We start from the raw sequence: 20,973 nt of genomic DNA, 5'->3' as shown, positions 1-20,973 counted from the left end.
GCTGACGTCTTTGCGGTGTGTTCCAGTGCGACTGTTGGCCAAGACGCAGGAGACGTGAGGCGACACAACAGTCGGGTCCGTCGGGACGTGTTCTTTGGTGTCAGATTTGTGTGAAAGGACCTTAAGGCTACAGGATGGACTGGGCATAGAATTCAGTGTAGGGGTGCACCGAATGGGTAATTCTTGGCCGAAACCGATACCGAAAATAGGAAACGGTTGGCCGAAAACCGAATGCCGAAGACGTGAGGCGACACAACAGTCGGGTCCGTCGGGACGTGTTCTTTGGTGTCAGATTTGTGTGAAAGGACCTTAAGGCTACAGGATGGACTGGGCATAGAATTCAGTGATAGAAACACGCAAATGGGCTAGTACTACTCTAACAAGAACCTTTTTTTTTTTTTTTTACGGATACAATTATGCATAGATGTTATGCTTTATTTGATTGGTTCAACTAGTGTTATCACCACAACTGAACTGCTCCAGAATTTCTTTAAAGAAACCTGAAGACATAACCATTTGAGAGCGATTGTTTGGTCAGCTGATGTTAAAGCTCAACTCAACAACATGCTTTGGGTGAATACAACATGTCTGATTGTATCTTATGTCTTACTCAAGGATATTCTTGTGTGGCGTCCAACATGAAGGAGTCTGTGTGCTGCAAACTGATGGTCTCTTTGTTTTCACTGGCCTGGAATCAGCTTGCATGGCTCCTCTACTGCTTAAGGTTATTGCAGGCAGGGAGGGATGCCTGATCCTGAGCCAGCAGTGGGTGGCTTCAAATCCACAGAATGACCCGGTGGCGTGTAGTGAGCTGTGGATTAGCGTCAACAAATCAAAATGGGATTGGCAGGTGGCTCCCACTTTTTCAAGCCTTTAAGATGGACTTTACTCCCTGTCTCACCTCTAAGAGAGAGGAAGAAGGCCTAGAAATGTGTTAATCCTACTTGAAAGAGAGACAGTCTTTAGAAAACCATGAATAGCAAGCTTGTACAGGCCCAAGGGCGACTGATTGACTTTAAAAAGTATAGTTTCATTGAATGTCATGCTCAGTTCAACAGCTATATTTACTCTTTCTTTCTCCTCGACTGAATGCATTTCCCTCTCAGCACACTGTAGCCGGACCCCATCTGTAATGAAAAGGGGAGGCCAGGCTTTAATGAAATGCTCCGGTGACAGGGTAATTAAGTCCAGACACAAAGGGCTCAGCAGGAAGGAGTTTAATAGAGGAGGAGTTGGTATTCTCCTGGGGGAAGTTTGGCTTAGCAGAACCCTTTTGGATTGCAGGAGGTTCACTGGCCCGCAGCCTCTTAGCACTGCGGGCACTGGGTACACACACTCAGCTATTACGGCCCGTCCACACACAGGCATGAAAAAAATCTTTCAAAGCTTCGCCCATTCACTTGAATGGGGTGATGTAGAAGATTTTTTATCTTCGCCGAACTGCATTGTGGGTAGCGGAGCATGGCTTTGCAAGCATCGTGAGCATCAAAGGTTGAGCAATGTTCAAATTTTGATGCTCCCAATGCTTTCGAAGCTGGCATCAGCCAATCAAATCCCGTTTATGCAAATCCCGCCAGTACAAGCGCTAGCCAATCAAACCGCGTGCAAGCTGGGAGAGCCAGATCAGTTCATTTCCTCATATTCCAAACGAGATATTACGGTAGCAAATCACCCGGTTCTTTACGACCAGAACTATTTACCGGGATACAAACCGGAGGAACCAGGCATGGAGGGAGGTGGCAGAGACAGTGGGTGAAACTGGTAGGTTTTTCGCCTGTTTGGAGATTTTATATCCAGTTTACTTCGTTTTAACATTGCTATTGCTTTGTATGTGTCGGGGGCGGGAGATTCATGTGATTGGTTGTTGGTCGCGTTGCTCGCAAAAAATCGCCAAGCTTCAGACACGCCCAGCATCAAGATTTTTCAAGATTTTTTTCACGCCTGTGTGTGGACGGGCTGTTACTCATGCGTTTCTGTCTGCTCAACTTATCACATTAAATAGCTAGAAATAGGGCTTCCTTTTCAGTTAAAAAACCTCTTAGATACATTTCCCACAGGACAAAGAACACTCACATCTCGATTGGTCTTCAGTGAGAACGGTTACAATCTGCATTCATTCCCCGGAAAAATGATTCTCCAGTCATACTATCCTTTTTCAACCCTTTTGGTGCAACCCTTTTTGGTGCAAAAAAGTTGTTATGAGACATAGGGAGTTTTTTAAACCTCCTGGCTTTGAGCCACTTGTAAGATACTCAAACCAGTGCCTTACCAGTGGTTCAAAGCTACTAGAACACATGCCTTAATTGTGTTAACTTCCAGAGAATTAGGGATGCTCCGATCGATCGGAAGCAGATCGTTATCGGCCGATATTCACTCTTAATAGTGTGATCGGTGCTCTCTATAAAGGCCGATCAGGAGACGTAAAATACATGAGACTTTTCTCTGTGCGCGGCAAAAGAAGCTCGCCAAAATGGCTTCACCTATCTGGCAATGTCCGAAAAAGACAATAAAATAGTGGTATGCAACGTGTGTGAAGCAGAAATGCAGCTCCGCCCGCTGTGACGGACCGGTGAGCGGAGCAAAACACACACTTCAAGTTAGAACATCACACTTAGCTATTTTGTCTACCTCTGGAACAAGCTAAACTAGTTATACGTTTATTCTTCACTGTCGGGTCACTCATTACTGGATCAGCGAGCTGCATGAGATACTGACGGGCTGTCAGGAGAGGGGGAGAGAGGAAAAGAGAGGCTCTGTTTCTCCCATGTTATTATCCAAAGTTAATGTAAACGTGAATAATGTACTTAATTTGAATGTAATAATTATGTTGTTTGTGCATTTATTGAAAAATGAATCTGAACTTTTCGATCCGTTACGATTATAAACTGAAGCAATATAAAACTGAGCCCCATTAACTGAGTTTTAAACATCAGCATATTACCGGTCATAGTCCGGTAATTACCGGCTAACGGAAACTCTGCTACAGAATTCACAATACAACACTTTAAATGGAAGATCCCCATAGACCCCACCCGCCCTATGATCGGTATTGGCGATCGGTATCGGCCGACTCTGATTACGGTGATCGGCGGTCGGCCCCAAAAACCCTGATCGGAGCATCCCTACAGTGAATAGTCAATAAATCATTACTTTCTCTGAGGACTTAAAAAACAAATCATGCAGACTCCTTGAGGTTCCTAAAACTGCACATGGCCCACTTTTGTTTTGTTTTTTGACCCCTGTTCTCTCTGTCTTTATTCAACTGACACAATTGGAAATCAAAAAGACGTCACAGCATGAATCATCTACCTTTAATTCATTATATAATGTGTTCTCATTTATTTTGTGCTCTTATGCATGGTTGCCCGGAGTGCCGCAGGGCAGGCGGCATGCGTGCGCCACGTGCTGTGTGTTGTGATGACGGAGCGTCGTGGAGGTGGATGCACTCATCTGTCTGGAATAGCGCTGATCCTCTTAAATGATTACTAGCTACGACCAGAGAGCGAGAGAGAGAATTGACCTGCGTGGGTAACATGCGGACAGATGTAGCATCCCCATCCGCAACAAAAAACACACACACACACACACACACACATACACATACACATACACATACACATACACACACACAGCATCTAAGTTTAGTTGGGGCTACAGGGACACTCGTACTAGATCCCTTTCCTTTAATAGGCTCCAAGTCCATTATTCCGCTCATTTGTACCCAGACAAAGGCAATTCCTTTTATTTATTCAGCACCTTTTCAAGCAGGAAGTGGATGTTGTGTTGAGCACTATAAGGAGAAAAACAGGCCTTTTTAATAAGGAAAGTTAGCTCAACTAGTTGTGATGGTGTGTGTTTATATAAAGACATCCCTGAAATGTTCGGTTAAAGATTTATTTGGACAGACATTTTGTAATTTTCACCATCAACTTTGAATTAGTATCAAATTTGATTATTACACTGAATAATGTGAAATCTGCAGTTTCTATTATGCAGCAATGCTTTTATAAATGTAACATCTGTAGGTGCCATCTGAGGTTAATGCTTAAAAAGTGGGTAAATCCATGCAGTCTGGAGATGGCTTCCTAAGTGGCGGAAACCCGCAACAAAGCTTTTATTTCACTCAAAACGAGAATTACCAGTTTGTCAACCCAAACCTGACCTGGGTCTTTAGGGTCATAGATTCCTGTGCCTCAGTTAACCACAATGAGGCTTTACAAACACAAACATAGCAATGGCTCAAATGTGCACCTGAACAAAAGCTTATGTGTGGTGAATGGAGAATTTGGGTTATTGGAAAGTTGAAACTTCCCACTATATGTTCTATTCATCGAAACGCCCCAAAATACCATTGTTGATACTAAGTACAGCTTCACCATGAGCTTCACGAGGTAAGTTGATCCCCAATGAAACTCAGCTGCGTAGTCGAACCCAAAGACTTAAGTTATTCGCAAAAACTGTCAAGCAGCGAGGTGACGGAGAAAACGGCACATTTCAGATGGATGGCAGAAGAGTGGCAGCATTGTCGAGTGTTTTTTACCCAGGCGACCGTTGGGGAATGTGCGTGGTAGTGCTCTGTGTCACTGTGTCAAGCCCTGCCCTTTCAGCATGCCACGCCTAAGTTCACCACCATTATAAAACATGTTTTGTCCCTGCCTCCCCTTTTTGGCTCGGTTCTCTCGTCCTCCTCTGTGCTTGACATTTGACTGTGTGTGGGGGCCTTTGGTCCCTAGAGGGAATCTGCTGGGCCCCAGATGCACACAACTGGAGTCCACAGCCAAAGATTTGCCCTTTGTCCTTTACATTGTTGGGTGTAAGGCTTTTTGTACGCCTAAATGCTGAGAATCAGAGCAATCCCAGACCGCTACCCTTTTTCCGAAATCCTTAATGTCATCATTCCATCACCGTTTGTAATTATTCCTTTTTTGTTGCCTTGAGGAAATTGCTTTAATCTATCACGATGACATTTCCATTCATTTTCCTTCACAAGTCAGTAGGTATTCAAATGAGTTTCATATGCAATGTATCCTAAAAAAGGTATGATTGGATTTTTCAGAGCAAGATGAATAACTTGGAACATGTTGAACTATCTTTGAACAAACATCAAAGATATTTGAAGTGAAGAATTAAGGCTTTTTTAGGGATTCACTTTTTTTCATGTCTCTCATGGTGCATCAGGATGTTCACAGAATGTTATCGGTCTTACTGCACAGCATTAGAGCAGATGCGGAAAACCAACATCTGTCGATAGCGTGACGTCATGTGTTTTGTTCTTCTTTGCTTCCTGAGAGTTTCCTCTCTCGAAGCCAACTTGTTAACTCTTTCCACATGGCGTCATCTCATGGATTTGCTGGATTTTGCAACAAACACAATCAGGATGACACTTGTGATGGTGATGACATTGCTAAAAAAGTCATACCCACAGAGCGTGGCAAAGAGACGGGGTTCAAGACGTGTTTCCAGATGGGTGGGTGGGTGACAGTTTGCCCCAACTGACAATGGCACAGGGATCATGGAGCTTTTCATAAAACATTGGAAGGTATAATTAAAATTGGATTAATGGCTCAGGCTTTTAATCTTTCTTGATATGAACAACCCTAAAAAAACAAAAAACAGAAAGGGAATCTCATTTTGCTTCCAACACCAAACTTACTACTGAGGTGGAAGATGAAAAGGAAGTAGAGGTAACTTCCCCCCCTTTTCTCGTGTGTGTTGGAGAGGATGGCAAGCTAACAAAACAATGGAGGCTTTGTGAGAGGGTCCCGCCGTGACAGGATTGTTAGGGGAAGCAGGGGGGCCGGCTAGGGCTTAGTGAAGCGAAGCCACTTCATTAGTCAGGCTCTCCTTGCACCTCCTCCTCCTCCCATCCATCCTCCCTCCCTGTCAGTCCCTCGCCGCCTTCCCTCCCCTGCTCACTCGTGGAGCCTCTCTCTGGCAGGACAGTACGCAGCGTAGCGCAGGGCTTTGACTCAGCATTGACGAGGATGTGCTTTTGAGGCTGATCGCAGTTGTTCGGCACAGTTTCCTCGCACGGTACCACACGCTTTCAACTCTGAGGTAAGTTGTCTTGTGTTGTCATCCTTCCCATCTCGTCCTTGACCGCTGACTTGCATCTTCTCTGTCCTGTGCTGCAGTTTTGGGTGTCGGATGACGGCACACAGCATTCTCAGTCAGGCCTCTAATGAACTACTGGAGCTTTAAGTGGCTTTAAAGGCATCATCTCATCTCTATATGTATGATGACATCAGTGGAAATCTCCATGCTTCTGGAAGTTTCACAAAGCTTCTATAGTGCAGTGTCAGGTTTATTTGAGTTGATATTTGTGCGGTGCAGGGCATTGGGGGGAGGGTGCTGGTATGAGACTATGGCCTCAGCTGTGTTGACCAAATTATCAGTGTTATTAGGATCTACTTGCTTGTGATTGCTTTCTCCCCCCACCCACTGCCTCCCTTTGTCAAACAAACACCCTCGGGGACGCTTGAGCGCCGGGGTAATCCTTCACATCCTGTATGGGAAAGGGCAGAGAGGAGGACTCGGAGTAACCTCATCACTTCCTCGTGAGAAAGTCTGATCTACTAAAACTCACTGTGTGTCCAGAAAAAACAACAACATCCTGGCCGGTTTATAACCAGTGGTCCGTTAGCAGCTTATTTCCTGTTAAACTGTCCCATTTCATTACTTCTCAACTTTCCCAAATGATTCACCAGGACACTTGGCTAAATGTCTTTATAATTTCTTGTGAATTTATGACACATTCATAAGAAATTGGTGGACTTTTTGCCAAAGAAGCATCAAAGGTGCATGCGTACTTTAGTTGGGTAGAGGCATAACTGTAAAATATTTGAGTTATAATCTGTGCATGTCCTGAGTGAAGCTTAAGTCATTGGTTGGGGGATGCAGGTCATTCACAGGGCTTCTCATAGCTACTTCTTAACGAGGAACCAGAAGATGTCTGTGTAGTGCTAAATGCTAAATATATCAAAAGACGTAAAGAATCTTAGCTGCTAAACTTCACCTTCATTTAATTAAGTGGAACAACCACTGATAACTAATTAAAAATGTTAACTGAACATGTTGTATGAGTCAATACAAAAAGTATGGTAGTGAACCAACATGGGAAATAACATTTATATTATTATGGATTAGGACAATGTTCTTTACTGCACTCCATGAATTGATGATGTGGTTTTCTTTTCTAGTTTGACATTTTAAGAAATGTGCTAATTGGTTGTCCTTACTTAGACATGTATGGTTTTTAGAACTTGGGATTCTTAGCTTAGTTTAGCTTAAAGGTCCCCTATTATACTGTTTTTCATCAATAAATGATAGGTCTCAGATATTTACAAAACATGTCTCTGAAGTCGTGTTTGGCTCGAAATACCAAACAGATCATTGTAGCATCCCATAATCCCCTCTGTTTCAGCCCTGTTTCAAAAGTGCTGATTCTCTGTCTGTTACTTTAGACGAAAATAAGGAGCCACTCCCCACACCCCTGTGAGAGGTATTTGGTTAAAATAAACACAATGGTGCTCTAGGAGGAGATTCAGGTGATAAGGGGGNCCGCGATCTACCACACTCGCGATCGATCGACCGGTTGGTAACCACTGCTTTAGATTAAAATAAGGAGCCACTCCCCATGCCCCTCTGAGAGGTATTTGGTTAAAATAAACACAATGGTGCTCTAGGAGGAGATTCAGGTGATAAGGGGGGGGTGGGTGGTGTTACCTTGTTGGTGATTGGCTAATGGTTACACAAGCCGAAAAATCGTTATGACATCATAAAGTGGCCAAAATCGGATCAGCTCATTTTCAGATAGGTTTTTATATAAATGGATCAGGACAAAAAGAGAGAGAATCTTTTTTCCTGAAACTTTCAGAATCTCTTTAACAGAGGGGACACATGTTGATGTATAAAAGACATGAAAAAGTGGATTTTGCATAATAGGTGACCTTTAAATGTTTTTTACTGTCTCAAAATATGTGTACCAGCTCGATCACCTGACTATCCTTATTCACGCTCTGAACTGTAATGTGACGAGGAACATCTGGATTTCATTTCTTTCTCTTTGTCTTCTCTCTTCACAGAATGAAGAAGTGAATCCTCTGGGATCGCAGTCATGGCTGTTCAGACGGGCATCCAGGTAAGCTCATCAGCATCTACATTGGACCAGGTGTACTTTGATTTATTGGCCAGAGCAGAGAGTAGTCCTTCAATTTATCATAGGTAGTGTTACAGTTTGGAACATTCACATGGCTCACCAATCTTTGGGCCATGTAGTGTAAAAAGCCCTCAGACTGGAGGTATTCGGATTAAAAAAGTGCAGACATCTGTGTCCCACTCAGCAGCTGTGGTGAGCCCGCCTGTCTTTCGGCATGCCGTCTTGTTGTTGTGCATGTCTGACGTTCCACTGCTCGACCCTGAGGAGTTTCTCCGAACAGCTTTTATGGGGAATGGGTGGAATGAACCACGTTTTCCCCTTTCCCTCCCAGCAACGAGATGTCATCCGTCCCAAAACCCAGAACAACAAACGTGTCGTGTTACATATTGTCCCATGTCAATGAAGGGCTGTTCTCTCTCATCTGGTTAGGAAAGTCCTCGCCCTCTCCACCCGTCTTGGACTGTGGATATGTGAAATATGTATCCCAGTGCTGTGCATAGAACATGTGGCGAGACACAATGTTTGTCTGTCCCACAAGACATCGCCATTAGTTTATAATGTGGTCCATTCTCCTGTCTGCCTATTATATTGTTCAAATATCATTTATTTTGTGTAAAACGCAGAGAAGAGTAGTTTAGACCTGCAAATATGAACTGCTAAGCTGCTAGCTATTACATTAATCACCAACTACTTTGCTAATCAAATAATTGGGTTTGAGAATAATAATAGAAAATAAATATAATACTTTTGTTCATTTATGACAGTAAAATAAATATCCTTGAGAATTGAATACGCCATCTTAGGCACTTATCGACATTTCTTACAATTACTGATATTTTAAAGACTAAATCAATAATCAATAATTGAGAATTTAATGGAAAATGCAGCCGTATTGCAAACATGATGACCCTTTAAAGACACGTCCTGGTTAATTAAAGCAACAGTAGTACATTTTGTAATTGGCATGGTGTGTTTGTATAAAAGAAAATGGTAAAAAGTATATGATATTGGTACAATTTGAATGATATTGGTACATTGTATCTATTGGTGCAGCTTGAATGATATTGCTATAGCGTGTATGATATTGATACAACGTGTCTGATATTGGTACAGTGTGTATGATATATCTCCCTGTGAGTATTGATCCTACTGTATGAGGCGCTGGTGATGCTGCAGAGTCTCTCAGAGCTTCACTGCTCATGTAGAGCACAGTCACATTGAATAACTGCTCACACTCACATGCGCTGCTCACCCATGCTGAACATCTACGCACTCGTGGAGCTATAAGTAGCATTTGTGCACAACTATTAATGCAACACATTTTAAAATATATTGTCTGATAGGCTTGAATGTTTTACTAACATCACAAGTCTATACTGATGGCTTCACAAAGGTCAACAGAGTTTACATGATGAGGCTTGTGATTCTAGCACTGGTTTGACATGTTTTTTTTTAAGTTGCTACGTCCCGTTTTCTTTTTGACCTTTCTTCCGCTTTATTGTTTCGGGGAGTTTTAGTGGTCCTTAGTATAAGTGGCTCAGGTTAAGAGCATCAGATCAACTCTTAAAGCGTAAATAGTAACATACAGGCCAGGATTACAACACACATTCCAGCGCTTAATGAGGACAGACGTGTGATTTTAGTTTAATTGTCCGAATGCTCTCGGTGAGCGTGTATATGCACTCAGCTGGCAGAGAGAGGCTGGATTATCTCATTTAAAACTTAAACACTACGCTGCCTTATTTTCTAATTAGCTCGATGAGGAGAAAGGCACGTATGTTGTTGCAAACCTGCAGGGGGTTGTTGCCCTTCGGAACCAGGTTATGTAACGTGTGTGTGTGTGGGTGTGTGTCGGCTCATCTCTTTTTGAAGTGAGGTAACCGTTTCACATTTCAACATCAGGTGTTTTAGCTTTATGTATGTGCATATATTCCCCCCTCACATCTTTGCTCCCACCTCTGGGTCTAAATGTCTCCCTGATGGGGACGAGTGTGGAGGAATTTAACCTTTCCCAGAGCATTGAAGCATTTGTTTGCATTGAGACAATATTTCAGCATACAATCAGATTACACATTCATTTATTAAATTAGCTAAATGAATCTAAGTTGCCTGAAGTCAATGTTAAAGGAGCAACCTTTGAAAACAGTTATATCATGTATTTTTTACAAAGTTTAATAGAATAAATCTGATGAAGTCGTCCGATTATATTCACATTTTTTAATGGGAAGACATGCGTTATTAACTAAGGTTTGGTCAGATCTGATAAACGTGTTTTTTTTTGTTGCATTATGGGAATTATAGGATCCAGTGTTTAAGAGCTTGATCCACGTACTAATAGGGAACTACAGTCTTGATCTCTGCTGCCTTGACTTTGATCTTTTAGTTTTCTCGTTGAGAATTCCCACATTTTCTGAGCCTGCATGAAAGAGCTGCTCTGTCTGTTGTCAGTAAGATGGCTGAAAAAAGGTTTCGGGTAAATACAGCACAAGAGATCTTTTTGTTCTGCAACATAAATTACGTCAGTAAATACCCCACAGCTTTATTTTGAAGCTTTCCGTGTCTTGAGAAATGTGTTTTTCTGCAATAATACAAATCCCAATGGCTATTGTGGGGGTAACGAGGGCGATGCTAACTCAAGTGTTTGACAACATCATTATTTCATCACTGCAGCACTGTGTTACTAAATCACTGCAGTAGTCCTTTGTTTTCACCGTTTGCATTTCATTAATTTGAAAGGCTCAATTCTTTTTAAATATTTATTAATAGAAATCCCCTCATTAAGCACATTTTAAGTGTATTGGCCACATTTTAAACAGTCAAATGAATTCAAGAGGACATATGATGCTCCTTTTCAGCTTCATATTTCTATTTAGTGCCGCTACTCTAACATGTCTCCATGCTTTAATGTTCAAAAAACTCTTTATTTTTATAATACTGCCTGTCCTGCAGCACCACTTTTCACCCTCTGTCTGAAACCAGAGTCCAGTCTGCTCTGATTGGTTTGCCGACCGCCCCTGTTGCGATTGGTCAACCACTTAGTAATGTGCCGCCCCTTAGTCTATCACGTACAATGTGTTTTAGCGTTAGCCAATAGTAGCGCAGCAGGTGTTAGGTAGTGATATTATGTCACTATGTTACGGAAGTAAAGAAAGAAGTTCTATGGAGGCGTTTCAGGCAGGGGTGTGTGGGAGAGAAACTCCCTCTGGAGGGAACTTTGGGATGTTAGCCTTTGCAGACCATTCACATGCACAAAAACACACTACAGGAAAGGGAAACCCCCAAAAAGTATATTGGGGCCCCTTTAAGACTCACTGTCACTCACAGCCTTATACCCAGTTATCTTTACATAGTCCCAGCAAGTAAAGAGATGTTTGACATTATCCAACAAACATCCAGTGTCTGGTTCATTAAAGCTGCTATACACAAATACAAAGGAACACACCCACCCACACTGTAGCCTCTGAGCCTCAGCAGTACATTACTATGACTGGCTCTCTGTTCTAATGGCCACAAGGTTTCCTGTTTGTAGGCCCACTAACACCATGAGTTCAAGGCCCCCACAAGACTGTTCCTTGTCTAAAGCACAATAACCCATTCACAGCAGGGGATGCAATTTCTCATTATTGCTACATGTGATGGAAAGGAAGATTTAAAGGCTGTATCTCAAACAGATGTCAAAGTGGACATGGGGAAAAGAGAGTTATGTAATGTCTGGACGAGTCGTGAATCAAAGACCACAAACATCTGTTGCTGGTTTAAGATTGTCCCTCCCTTCTGCCTGCAAACAATTAAAGTTAAAAACAAACAACATACTTTTAAATGGGTGTTGTAAGTTGTTTTTTAGGAAAAGAAGCTTTGTTATTCTGCTTATGAAATCATGAAGTGCCGGGAGAAATGCTAACTAATAGCCCATTTCACAACAAGGGACAACACAACCTAGACACCAAACCTTTCTGATACTATAAGTATAGTATAGTTTATATATTCAGGGTCAAAAAGCAACCCATAATAAGAAGTTTTAGACATATTCACGCAAGCTTTAGGAGTATCATGGGATAAAAATAACACGTTTCCGTCGAAAAGGCCAGGGAATTAGACAATTCAATTTGAAAAAAAGTAGTCAAGCCAGCTAAAACAGCTTGGTTTTGTTGGGAGAATTCATCATATTTTGTGAACACATAAGCATTTAACCAATGACCAATCATTTTGTCGCTAATCGTCCCTCCTCTCATCTGCAGGTATGGTTCGGTGAGAAGTTCGATGCCCCGCTGCTGAGCCCCATGAGCCCTCGCAGCCCGTTGGCACAGCGACACGGCCCCGGCCTCACCAACGTCTTCCAGTACGACCAGTGGCTGGCGGTGCGGCACGAGGCCACCCTGGTGCCCATGCAGGAGGATCTGGCCATCTGGCTCAGCGGCATGCTGGGTAAGATCTGCCTCGAACAGATTCTGATGTTTATATTTGACTGTAGTGTAGTTACATGTGTCCAAACCTCTCGAGGCGTGGAAAACTCTGAAGCAGAATCGACACGGCTCACCATGTAATTGGATTTGGACGCTGCACAGAGTGGAACCAAATCCGGTTTCCACTGTTATTCAGGCACCTTTTGTCCCTTACGATACAATGCAGCAGAGAGGAAACTGAAACTGACTCTATTGTTGACTGCTGGTGAAACTGCTTTTTAGAAGTTGACCGTTTTTCTTGTGAGGAATGTTTCTAGGGGCTAAACACTAAACATGAGTTACCGTACCGTGACCGCGTTGACCTGAATCCCACATTTTTGAGTTTTTGACCGTTTGCTCGGATGAGTCCTGATGCTTGAGGGCCCGGATGCTGCAGGAACAGGTGGCGTGCAGCGGATAAAGTTTTGGGCCCCGAGGCGCGGCTCTTGTAGCGGGGGAATAAACTTTTGTCAGGCGATCTATTGTCACTTAGTTCTCTGGCTATTCTGGATTTGGTTCCCAGTGTGAGTTCAGCTCACAGGGCCTTTTGTGGATTTTATTGGGGTGGTGATTTACAATAAGGGGTCGTGGGAGAGTCAGTAGGGGAGTCACTAAGCTTTTTGTGAGTTTTAGAGTGAAAATATTTGTTGGTACTATTCCCTTTTTGAAGAAATCTTATTTCCTGCTTTTCTTTAAATGTGTATTTATATATGTAACCACAGTTTATTCATAAAGCCCAATATCAAAATCTATAGATTTTTTTCAGGGGGCTTTTCAGAACCCCCTCTGTCATTAGAGCCTTAGATAGATAGATAGATAGATAGATAGATAGATAGATAGATAGATAGATACTTTATTGATCCCAATTTGGGAAATTCTTTAATCACAGAAGTAAAAGTGTGTTCAGACATTAAAATACAACACTTAAAATACTTTAAAAAGTGGAAAAGAAAAGCAACAATTAAAAATAAAATGAATAATATTATATCAAATATAAACAAAACTATATAAAATATTCTGGATGGATAAAATAAAGAGCAGCTGATAAGAAAAAACTATTTAAAACATGAAATACCATCACACAATGTGCGGCCTTTTTGTAAATCCCTACAACCAAAGACATCATACAGGGAAACTGCTAATGGAGAAAGGAAGTATTAACTCTAGGCTGTGATAAGTTTGGACTAAAAGTGTGGTTTAGATCCACAAAACGAGACAAATCTGATGAATCGTAATAATAATGTAATTCTTCTATTTTGTCTTGGGTTGTGCAGGCGAGGAGGTGAGAGCAGAGTTCTTCATGGAGGAGCTGGATAACGGCGTGAAGCTCTGCCAGCTGATCGGCGCGCTGCAGGCCAAGATGGCGGTGAGCTGCCCCTCGGCGCTTGGCACGGTGAGTCAGCCAGCATCCATGGTGGAGGGTAGGGGGGGGGAACCATCTGAAGTCCAGCTAGCACGCTTGAACTTCCTGCCGTTTGCAAATAAATGTTCCTCAGGGTGATCGTCATGCCAACTCGTCAATATTTTCCTTTGTCATGTGGTTGTAAACCCCCTCTCCTCTTTATTTCTCCTGACAGGTGTTCCCTAAGAGGAAGATAGCATGTAAGAGGGACGCCTCTCCAGGTTCCTTCTTTGCTCGCGACAACACCGCTAACTTCCTGGCGTGGTGTCGCCAAGCCGGCGTGGAGGAGACATACCTGTTTGAGTCCGAAGGCCTCGGTAAGAAACCACCAAGAACTGGCATAACACTAGTCTTATAAAAGCCATGGCCAAATGTTAAGTTCAGTCTAACATCAGCCACCGAAAACGTGAACCTGTGACTGAGTAAATATGACCTTTGCTATGATCACTTATCATTGTTGTTTTCTTTCCTGGTTATGTACATATCAATGCGTGGTGCAAGAACCCACAGTTACTACTTTTTTGAATGTACGGACTTCACTAAGCAAACAATGGCTTTACATAATGCACATCTTTGGTCAAATTAAGTGAAATCTGCAGACACAAAAAAGACAAAGTTATACACATTTTTTTTTCTTCTCAAGAGTCTGAACTAATACATCCAATTGAAGCAACCACTCAGAATTGACCGGTGCACGATGCTAGGATTATTTCCTCTTGAGTGTATTACGTTAAGAATTTCAAATATCGATTGAGATTATAGAACCACCAACTGTCATGAAAATAATAATCAAACCCCACAAAGCGAATGTGGACCTCTCATAGTTAACATAGTAAAACCGATTAGACTGGTTGTAAGCTCCTGAGAATACCCCTGTTGTTTAAGCCGTACTTCTTAATGATTTAATAGGATCTATTGTGCAGAGCAATCGCTCGGAGTACTCCGTCCTGAGGATCACTTCATTAGTAGTGGCTCTACCAAAAACCGTCTTGATGCGATTAAGAAAGAATACCTCTGCAGTGATTCCCTTACTCTTCCGTGTAAATGTGTTTAATGAATGTCCTTGCGAGACTTTAACGTTCTGTTCTCTTCCGCACGAATCACCGCTGCAGCCCCTCGGGGAATACCTATATTTGATGGTGTCACGTTTCCCGATGTAACACGTGAATTGAGTTTTTCACCTTATCTAAGTGTTCATTGTGTTTTCTGCCTCAGTGCTTCACAAGGAGCCCCGGCAGGTGTGTCTGTGTCTGCTGCAGATCGGACGCATCGTCTCCAAGTGAGTAGGAGGAGAAAGCGTCAAACCGTGAAAGATTGGCGATCACTTGGGATCCTAAACTGTGCCGTGTTTCTCAGGTACGGCGTGGAGCCTCCTGTGCTGGTGAAGCTGGAGAAGGAGATCGAGCTGGAGGAGACTCTGCTGATGGCGGAGGAGCCGCCTCCGGCCGTCAAGACCTTCAGCGTCTGCTGCCAGCATGGTGGTCTCTACCAACCGGGGGTGAGTCCCGACCGACAGCTGATCCAAAACAGAAAACGTGCTCAAACGATAAATCTGTGTAGCTGATTACATTAGCATCATATCAGGTGGTCCATGTGCGACCCCATTGGAGCGCCCCGCGGGGAATGACGCATCACAACGGAGCATGTGACGCTGTGACTCACACACTCCGTCTCTACCACTGTGCAGAGGCTGCGAAGAGGGGGGGGAAAAAGGGATACAATGATGTGTTTATTATATAATGGTAGATGGTTAACAGATACATCTTTAGTTCTTATATGCACATGAATTGTCAACGACTAACAGAAGGATCATTAGTAATGTTTGGTGTTGTAAACCTCACCCGTTTTTCCCAACTTGACTTCAGATTTTTTTATATTTCCATTTATAGTTTTTGAGGTTGGATGATCTTAAACCCATTCCTTGTAATTAAAATATTGCGACGATAATCACTAGGAAGAAGTACGAATATTTCTTCATGATATCTTCTGGTGTTTTCACCCAAAAATGTAAAGTTCTCCCAGGAAGCCACTTATAATTCTACATGATACGGGTATAATGTAGGAAAAGTTACATTTCAAAATATTTATTTGGACCCTGTGTTCGGCTGGGCTAAAAATAACCACAGTCACTGAAGCGTGATGCAGTTTAGATCAAAGTAAAGTTTCCTTTACACATCAAATTACCGGTTTGTAAGCTGGAAGGATGTGCTGTTATTTATTTAATTATATCCTTAACTCCGGTGTGTCTGCTTCACCTCGCCTGTACCTCATGACCTCACAGCTACTCCTTATATGAAAGGCTTTTCTTCAGCTGTAACTGTTGGATTCAATATTTATTCTAATATTACCGTTTTATGATCCTCTTTTAGGAGCACGGCATGGACGAGCCTTCCTGCAACTGTTCCAACAGAGTGTCCATCGAGTATCTGTCCGAGGGCCGCTACAGGCTGGGAGACAAAACCCTCTTCATACGGGTCAGTGTTAAGCACACACACACACACACACACACACACACACACACACACACACACACACACACACACACACACGTTATGTCTGGTTCATCAAACCACCATGTATCTTACTCGATTTCCCTCCACAGATGCTTCATGGGAAACATGTGATGGTGCGTGTGGGGGGGGGCTGGGACACGCTGCAGGGCTTCCTGATGAAGTACGACCCCCTGCGCACGCTGCAGTTCACCACCCTGGAGCAGAAGATCCTGGCCTATCAGAAAGGCCCCCCCGGCCTGGGAGGACACCACAGCCACGCAGCTCCACCCCCCCCTCCTGACATGGACCCCCTCGCTGCTGTCAACAACCTCATCTCCTCATCCTCCTCCTCTTCTTCCTCTTCCTCTTCCTCCACCACAGCCTGTAAGCCGGGCCCCGCTGTGACTCCGTCGTGTCGCTCCTACACCCCCTCCCCCGCCTGCACCCCCACTCTGCCCAGGAAAGGTGCCGCTGCAGCGCCCAAGAAGACCCTGCAGGTGGCCTCTTCCTTCCCCAGGAAGCCCACCAAGTTAGCACTGAGCGGCCCCCCCAAAGCTTCCTCCTCTCTGCCCTCCACGCCGTCCCTCAGCCCGGGCAGTCAGGGGGCCCTGTTCCATCGCAGACCCCTGACTCCATCCCCGGCCCCTGCAGAGCCACGGCCCGTCCCCAAGCTGAAGATCAGACCTTCACCACGGAGCCCCCCCTCCCAGCCCAGAAGCCCCGTCTGCCCCGAGCCGTCTTCCAAATGTCCCAAACCCTCCAGCCCCATCGCTGCATGTGCTCCTGGCTCCGTCACGGCATCAGTGCGGGCCCCCACCCCAAAAGATTCCCGGCCCCCATCGGGCTCCAGCCAGCGCTCTCGCCTTGCTCAGCGGCGCTCCGGATCCCCCGCCTCGCGCCTCCGATTAGAGGCCGCCAGGAGGGTGCGGATCGCCGCAAGAAATCCAACGACAGTATCTTCCCAATCCCGGACCCCCCCACTCAGCTCACAGACTACCAATACTGGCTCCCGGACCCCCAATCATGGCTCCCAGACCCCTACCCTGAGCTCACAAACCAGCAATACTGGCTCCCGGACACCCAATCATGGGTCCCAGACCCCCACCCTAAGCTCACAGACTCCCAATACTGATTCCCGGACCCCTATCCTCAGCTCAAAGGCCCCCGGCTCCCGCGCACCCAACCTCTGCTCAAGGACAGCATCTCCAGTGCTGCCGAAGCCCACCCCCTCCCTGCTGCAGAGCAAAGACGTCACAGCCAAAGCCAAGCGGCCGGCCCCCACAAAGGTGGCTGCTGCCCCCCCACGCAGCACTGCTGCTGTCCCCGGGCGGGTCCCTCCTCCTCCTACGGCAGGTAAAGCCAATCAGAAAGCAGCAGCCACAGCACCGAGGGTGGGACGCAAGCAAGCGGCCCCACCCAGCGGGAAGTCAGCAGTAAAACCTGACGCTACTGCCCCCCAGAAAAGCAGCGCCAACATAAAAAATGTGAGGGCCGAGCCAGGTGTCTGCAGGAAGGCCCCCCCACACAAGGGGAAGGGGGAGGAGCCGTACTTTGAGATGATCAGCAGGAGGAGGCCGAGGACGTGAGGACTGAGAGACAATAAGCAATTAATTTTATGTCTTCAGATTTATTTTTGTTTGTTATTTAATAGCGTTTTATTTTGTATGTTTTTAATCCAAAAGGTGTCTCTACGTCTTTGTGGTGATTTTAATGGTCTTTATTTTTTTTAAAAGGTCAGCTAACCTGCTTAACATGAAAACTTGCACAACGTTTACATTTTCACTTTCGTTACAAATAATTTGTGTTTTCTGACTTTTAACAGAACAAAGGGTAGGAAACGCATAATCAACACTAACCTCAAAGCTTGATCATCCCAACGCATCAGCCCAGGATACAGCCATGGTTACGGAAAAGGCACTTATAATGTTTATGAACTTTTGCAGGATGGCAAAGAATCCTGCTTTTACCAAAGTTGTGTACTTCCTGGAATTCAGCGACACAACTGGAGCACAAATCATGTGTGTGATGAGCTTCCCCCCGCAGTGAGAACAACCTTTCCACTGGCGGATAGTCAGACAGTGAAGTTTGGTATTATTGAATAATGATATCTTCCTGTTGTGTGCCTTCAACAGAAGTCTCTAGTTTCTGAGCGGCGTTAGAATGTATTAGATGATCGGGGGGGAGGGGTTTAATGGTTTTTACTGATAAAAATTGCACAGTGTACGAGCACTCATGACTTTGGTTTCCCCAGAGTGGACTACTGATCAAATGCCTCCTTTTCTTTTAAACAGAAAAAAAATGCTCTAAAACTCTTAAAGAGCTAAACCTACATTTTTTTAATATGGTTTCTAATGTTTGTGTGTATTACAAATCTAGTTTTCTATGTGGTGTTTGTGTTTGTGTATGTATGTGTGTGCGTGCGTGCGTGTGTGTGTGTGTGTGTGTTATCAGTTTGGCACTTTACAGAAACCGCCGTGTTTGTCAGATTTTGAATGTTGAGTCTTTGATTGTGTCTCTTGTCCCAGCTACCTTTTTGTCCTTTTGAACAATAAATGGACTAATGTTTTAAAGATGAACTTGGCTTACTCTGTTATTCAACCTGTTAGGCTGTAACAGGTTGTTGCTTCAGCAATTCTTCCAGGATTTGTTTCCACTCTAAAGCCGTAAAACTTACTTAGCCTGAATACCAAACTAAATCCTGCAGGTATTCAGACTGTGTGGAAAAACCACAAAAGAACAGGTGCTTAGTAACCGGCGGAGGATTTGAGGTGAAATACAAATGACTGTATAAAACGCTTAATAAGAATTGATAGCCTTTAAGGTTGGTAATGTGATAATTAGTTACCAAACCCAACTTATTTTGATAAGTAAATGTATCTGGAAGAAGACATATCAACGTCTTTGGACACAAACATCCCTCAATAATGTATTATATGTGTAATCGTAGGTAGAAGTATCCTTGTGCTCCCCTAAGTAACATTACACTTTTAGAGATGGATTCAATTCCAAAAGCAAATCTATCTGGGACATTTTTTCAAAACATATTGGAAGCTATCTGAATTAAATAAAAAATGTTTATCCTGTATTTTAGGTGATAAATATGTTAGAGAAAAACGACTTGAAAAGCTGTTCTGATGAGTTATTCTGAGCTAAATCATTGTAAGTATCTGACAGAATGAGCAATACGTGTGCAGGTCCTTCAATGAGGGGAAGTAATCTGCGGCCCCCTGCTGGTGCTGAAGAAGCACTGCCACTACACAGGGCTACATTGGATTAAAAACTAAAAAGACATGCAGGGGGAATTACTCTAAATTTAAAGTGTAAACACACGAGTGAGTCCAATTCGGTTTTTAAACATCATAATGATACATTTAAATTACAGTGTTTCTTAACCCTTCTCTTGCGTTTTGGGTCAAAAGTGACCGAGTGACTTTGTTTTTGATCATAAACATTGTGACCAACACTCCTTCAGTTCCACACTCACAATCACATCCACGCTGCAATTCAGCTGTTGCCATGCAGTAGGACAATACAGTCATTTTAAATCAATAAAACTATGTTTAAATCAATTTGTTGTTAAATTATTGACTTATTTGTTAGTAAGTAGCCGTGTAATTAGCAGGATAATGTGCAGCGAGCTGATCATATTACCCCTTACATATTTGTCCCCGGGGGGCAATTTCCACAGGTATGTAAAGCAGTACAGGGACACAATGTAGGAATAACAAAATGAATACAAAAATACAAAAAAAGGCCAAAACCAGTATGATTATAATGATACGAAATGATAATTAGCTTTGTTACTCTCATAGGAGGCATGTGTGTGAGAAAGAGTTGCCAACGCGGGTCGATACCTGCGTTGGCATCTCTTTCTCTCTCTCTCTCACACACACACACACACACACACACACACACACACACACACACACACACACACACACACACACACACACAAATACTGACCTCCAGTTGCCTCCGATGGAAGTCAATATCACTGTCAACTTGGAAATCCACTTTCATGGCAACAAGGAGGATCCAACAAACCTCATCTACATACTTAAAACAGGTAATTGTTCATGGTCCCCAGAGGATTAACCTGACCTACATCCAGACTACTGTACTGTAAACGATTAGATGTGTATACTTGCCTCTGGCCCACTGAGTAGGCCGACTGTACAGGAAGTGTGCATGGCATGAGCAGGTAGGAGACCACTCTCACTGGCAGCAGCTCGGACACCTTGGCGTACAAGCCAGGTGTGTCTTGGCAGGCCTCGCAGAACACTGACACACACACACACACACACACACANTCTTTATCTGTCTCTCTTTATCTGTCTCTCTGCTCCTGTCTCTCTGCTCATGTCTGTCTTTATCTGTCTCTCTGCTCCTGTCTGTCTTTATCTGTCTCTCTGCTCCTGTCTGTCTTTATCTGTCTCTCTGCTTCTGTCTGTCTTTATCTGTCTCTCTGCTCTGCTTTTG

General features: G+C 43.8%; 2 protein-coding genes across 2 annotated transcripts in view; both read left to right on the top strand.

The window, feature by feature from the left end:
- The window catches only part of pik3cg (phosphatidylinositol-4,5-bisphosphate 3-kinase, catalytic subunit gamma), a 113,325-nt gene that overhangs the window by 2,913 nt on the left and 89,439 nt on the right, over positions 1-20,973 (top strand). The gene's annotated exons all lie outside the window — the stretch shown is intronic.
- Positions 5,880-19,070, top strand: gas2l3 (growth arrest-specific 2 like 3). The gene is made up of 9 exons (XM_010796415.1): positions 5,880-6,057; positions 8,085-8,140; positions 12,397-12,583; positions 13,875-13,993; positions 14,178-14,319; positions 15,218-15,281; positions 15,359-15,500; positions 16,372-16,476; positions 16,605-19,070. Exons 2-9 carry the CDS (start codon positions 8,117-8,119, stop codon positions 18,078-18,080), a joined length of 2,259 nt encoding a protein of 752 aa, XP_010794717.1. The 5' UTR covers positions 5,880-6,057; positions 8,085-8,116; the 3' UTR covers positions 18,081-19,070.

This window comes from Notothenia coriiceps, unplaced genomic scaffold (genome assembly GCF_000735185.1).
Source record: "Notothenia coriiceps isolate Sejong01 unplaced genomic scaffold, NC01 NC01_scaffold00037250, whole genome shotgun sequence".
Taxonomy (NCBI): domain Eukaryota; kingdom Metazoa; phylum Chordata; class Actinopteri; order Perciformes; family Nototheniidae; genus Notothenia; species Notothenia coriiceps.
This window is presented reverse-complemented; position numbering and strand designations above follow the sequence as displayed.

Bases quoted from the DNA above. Each gene is read 5' to 3' on its own strand.
- gas2l3 (XM_010796415.1), top strand. From the start codon at position 8,117: ATGGCTGTTCAGACGGGCATCCAG. The intron at 8,141-12,396 runs GTAAGCTCATCA...TCTCATCTGCAG, and splicing joins CTGTTCAGACGGGCATCCAG to GTATGGTTCGGTGAGAAGTT. The intron at 15,501-16,371 runs GTGAGTCCCGAC...ATCCTCTTTTAG, and splicing joins GTGGTCTCTACCAACCGGGG to GAGCACGGCATGGACGAGCC.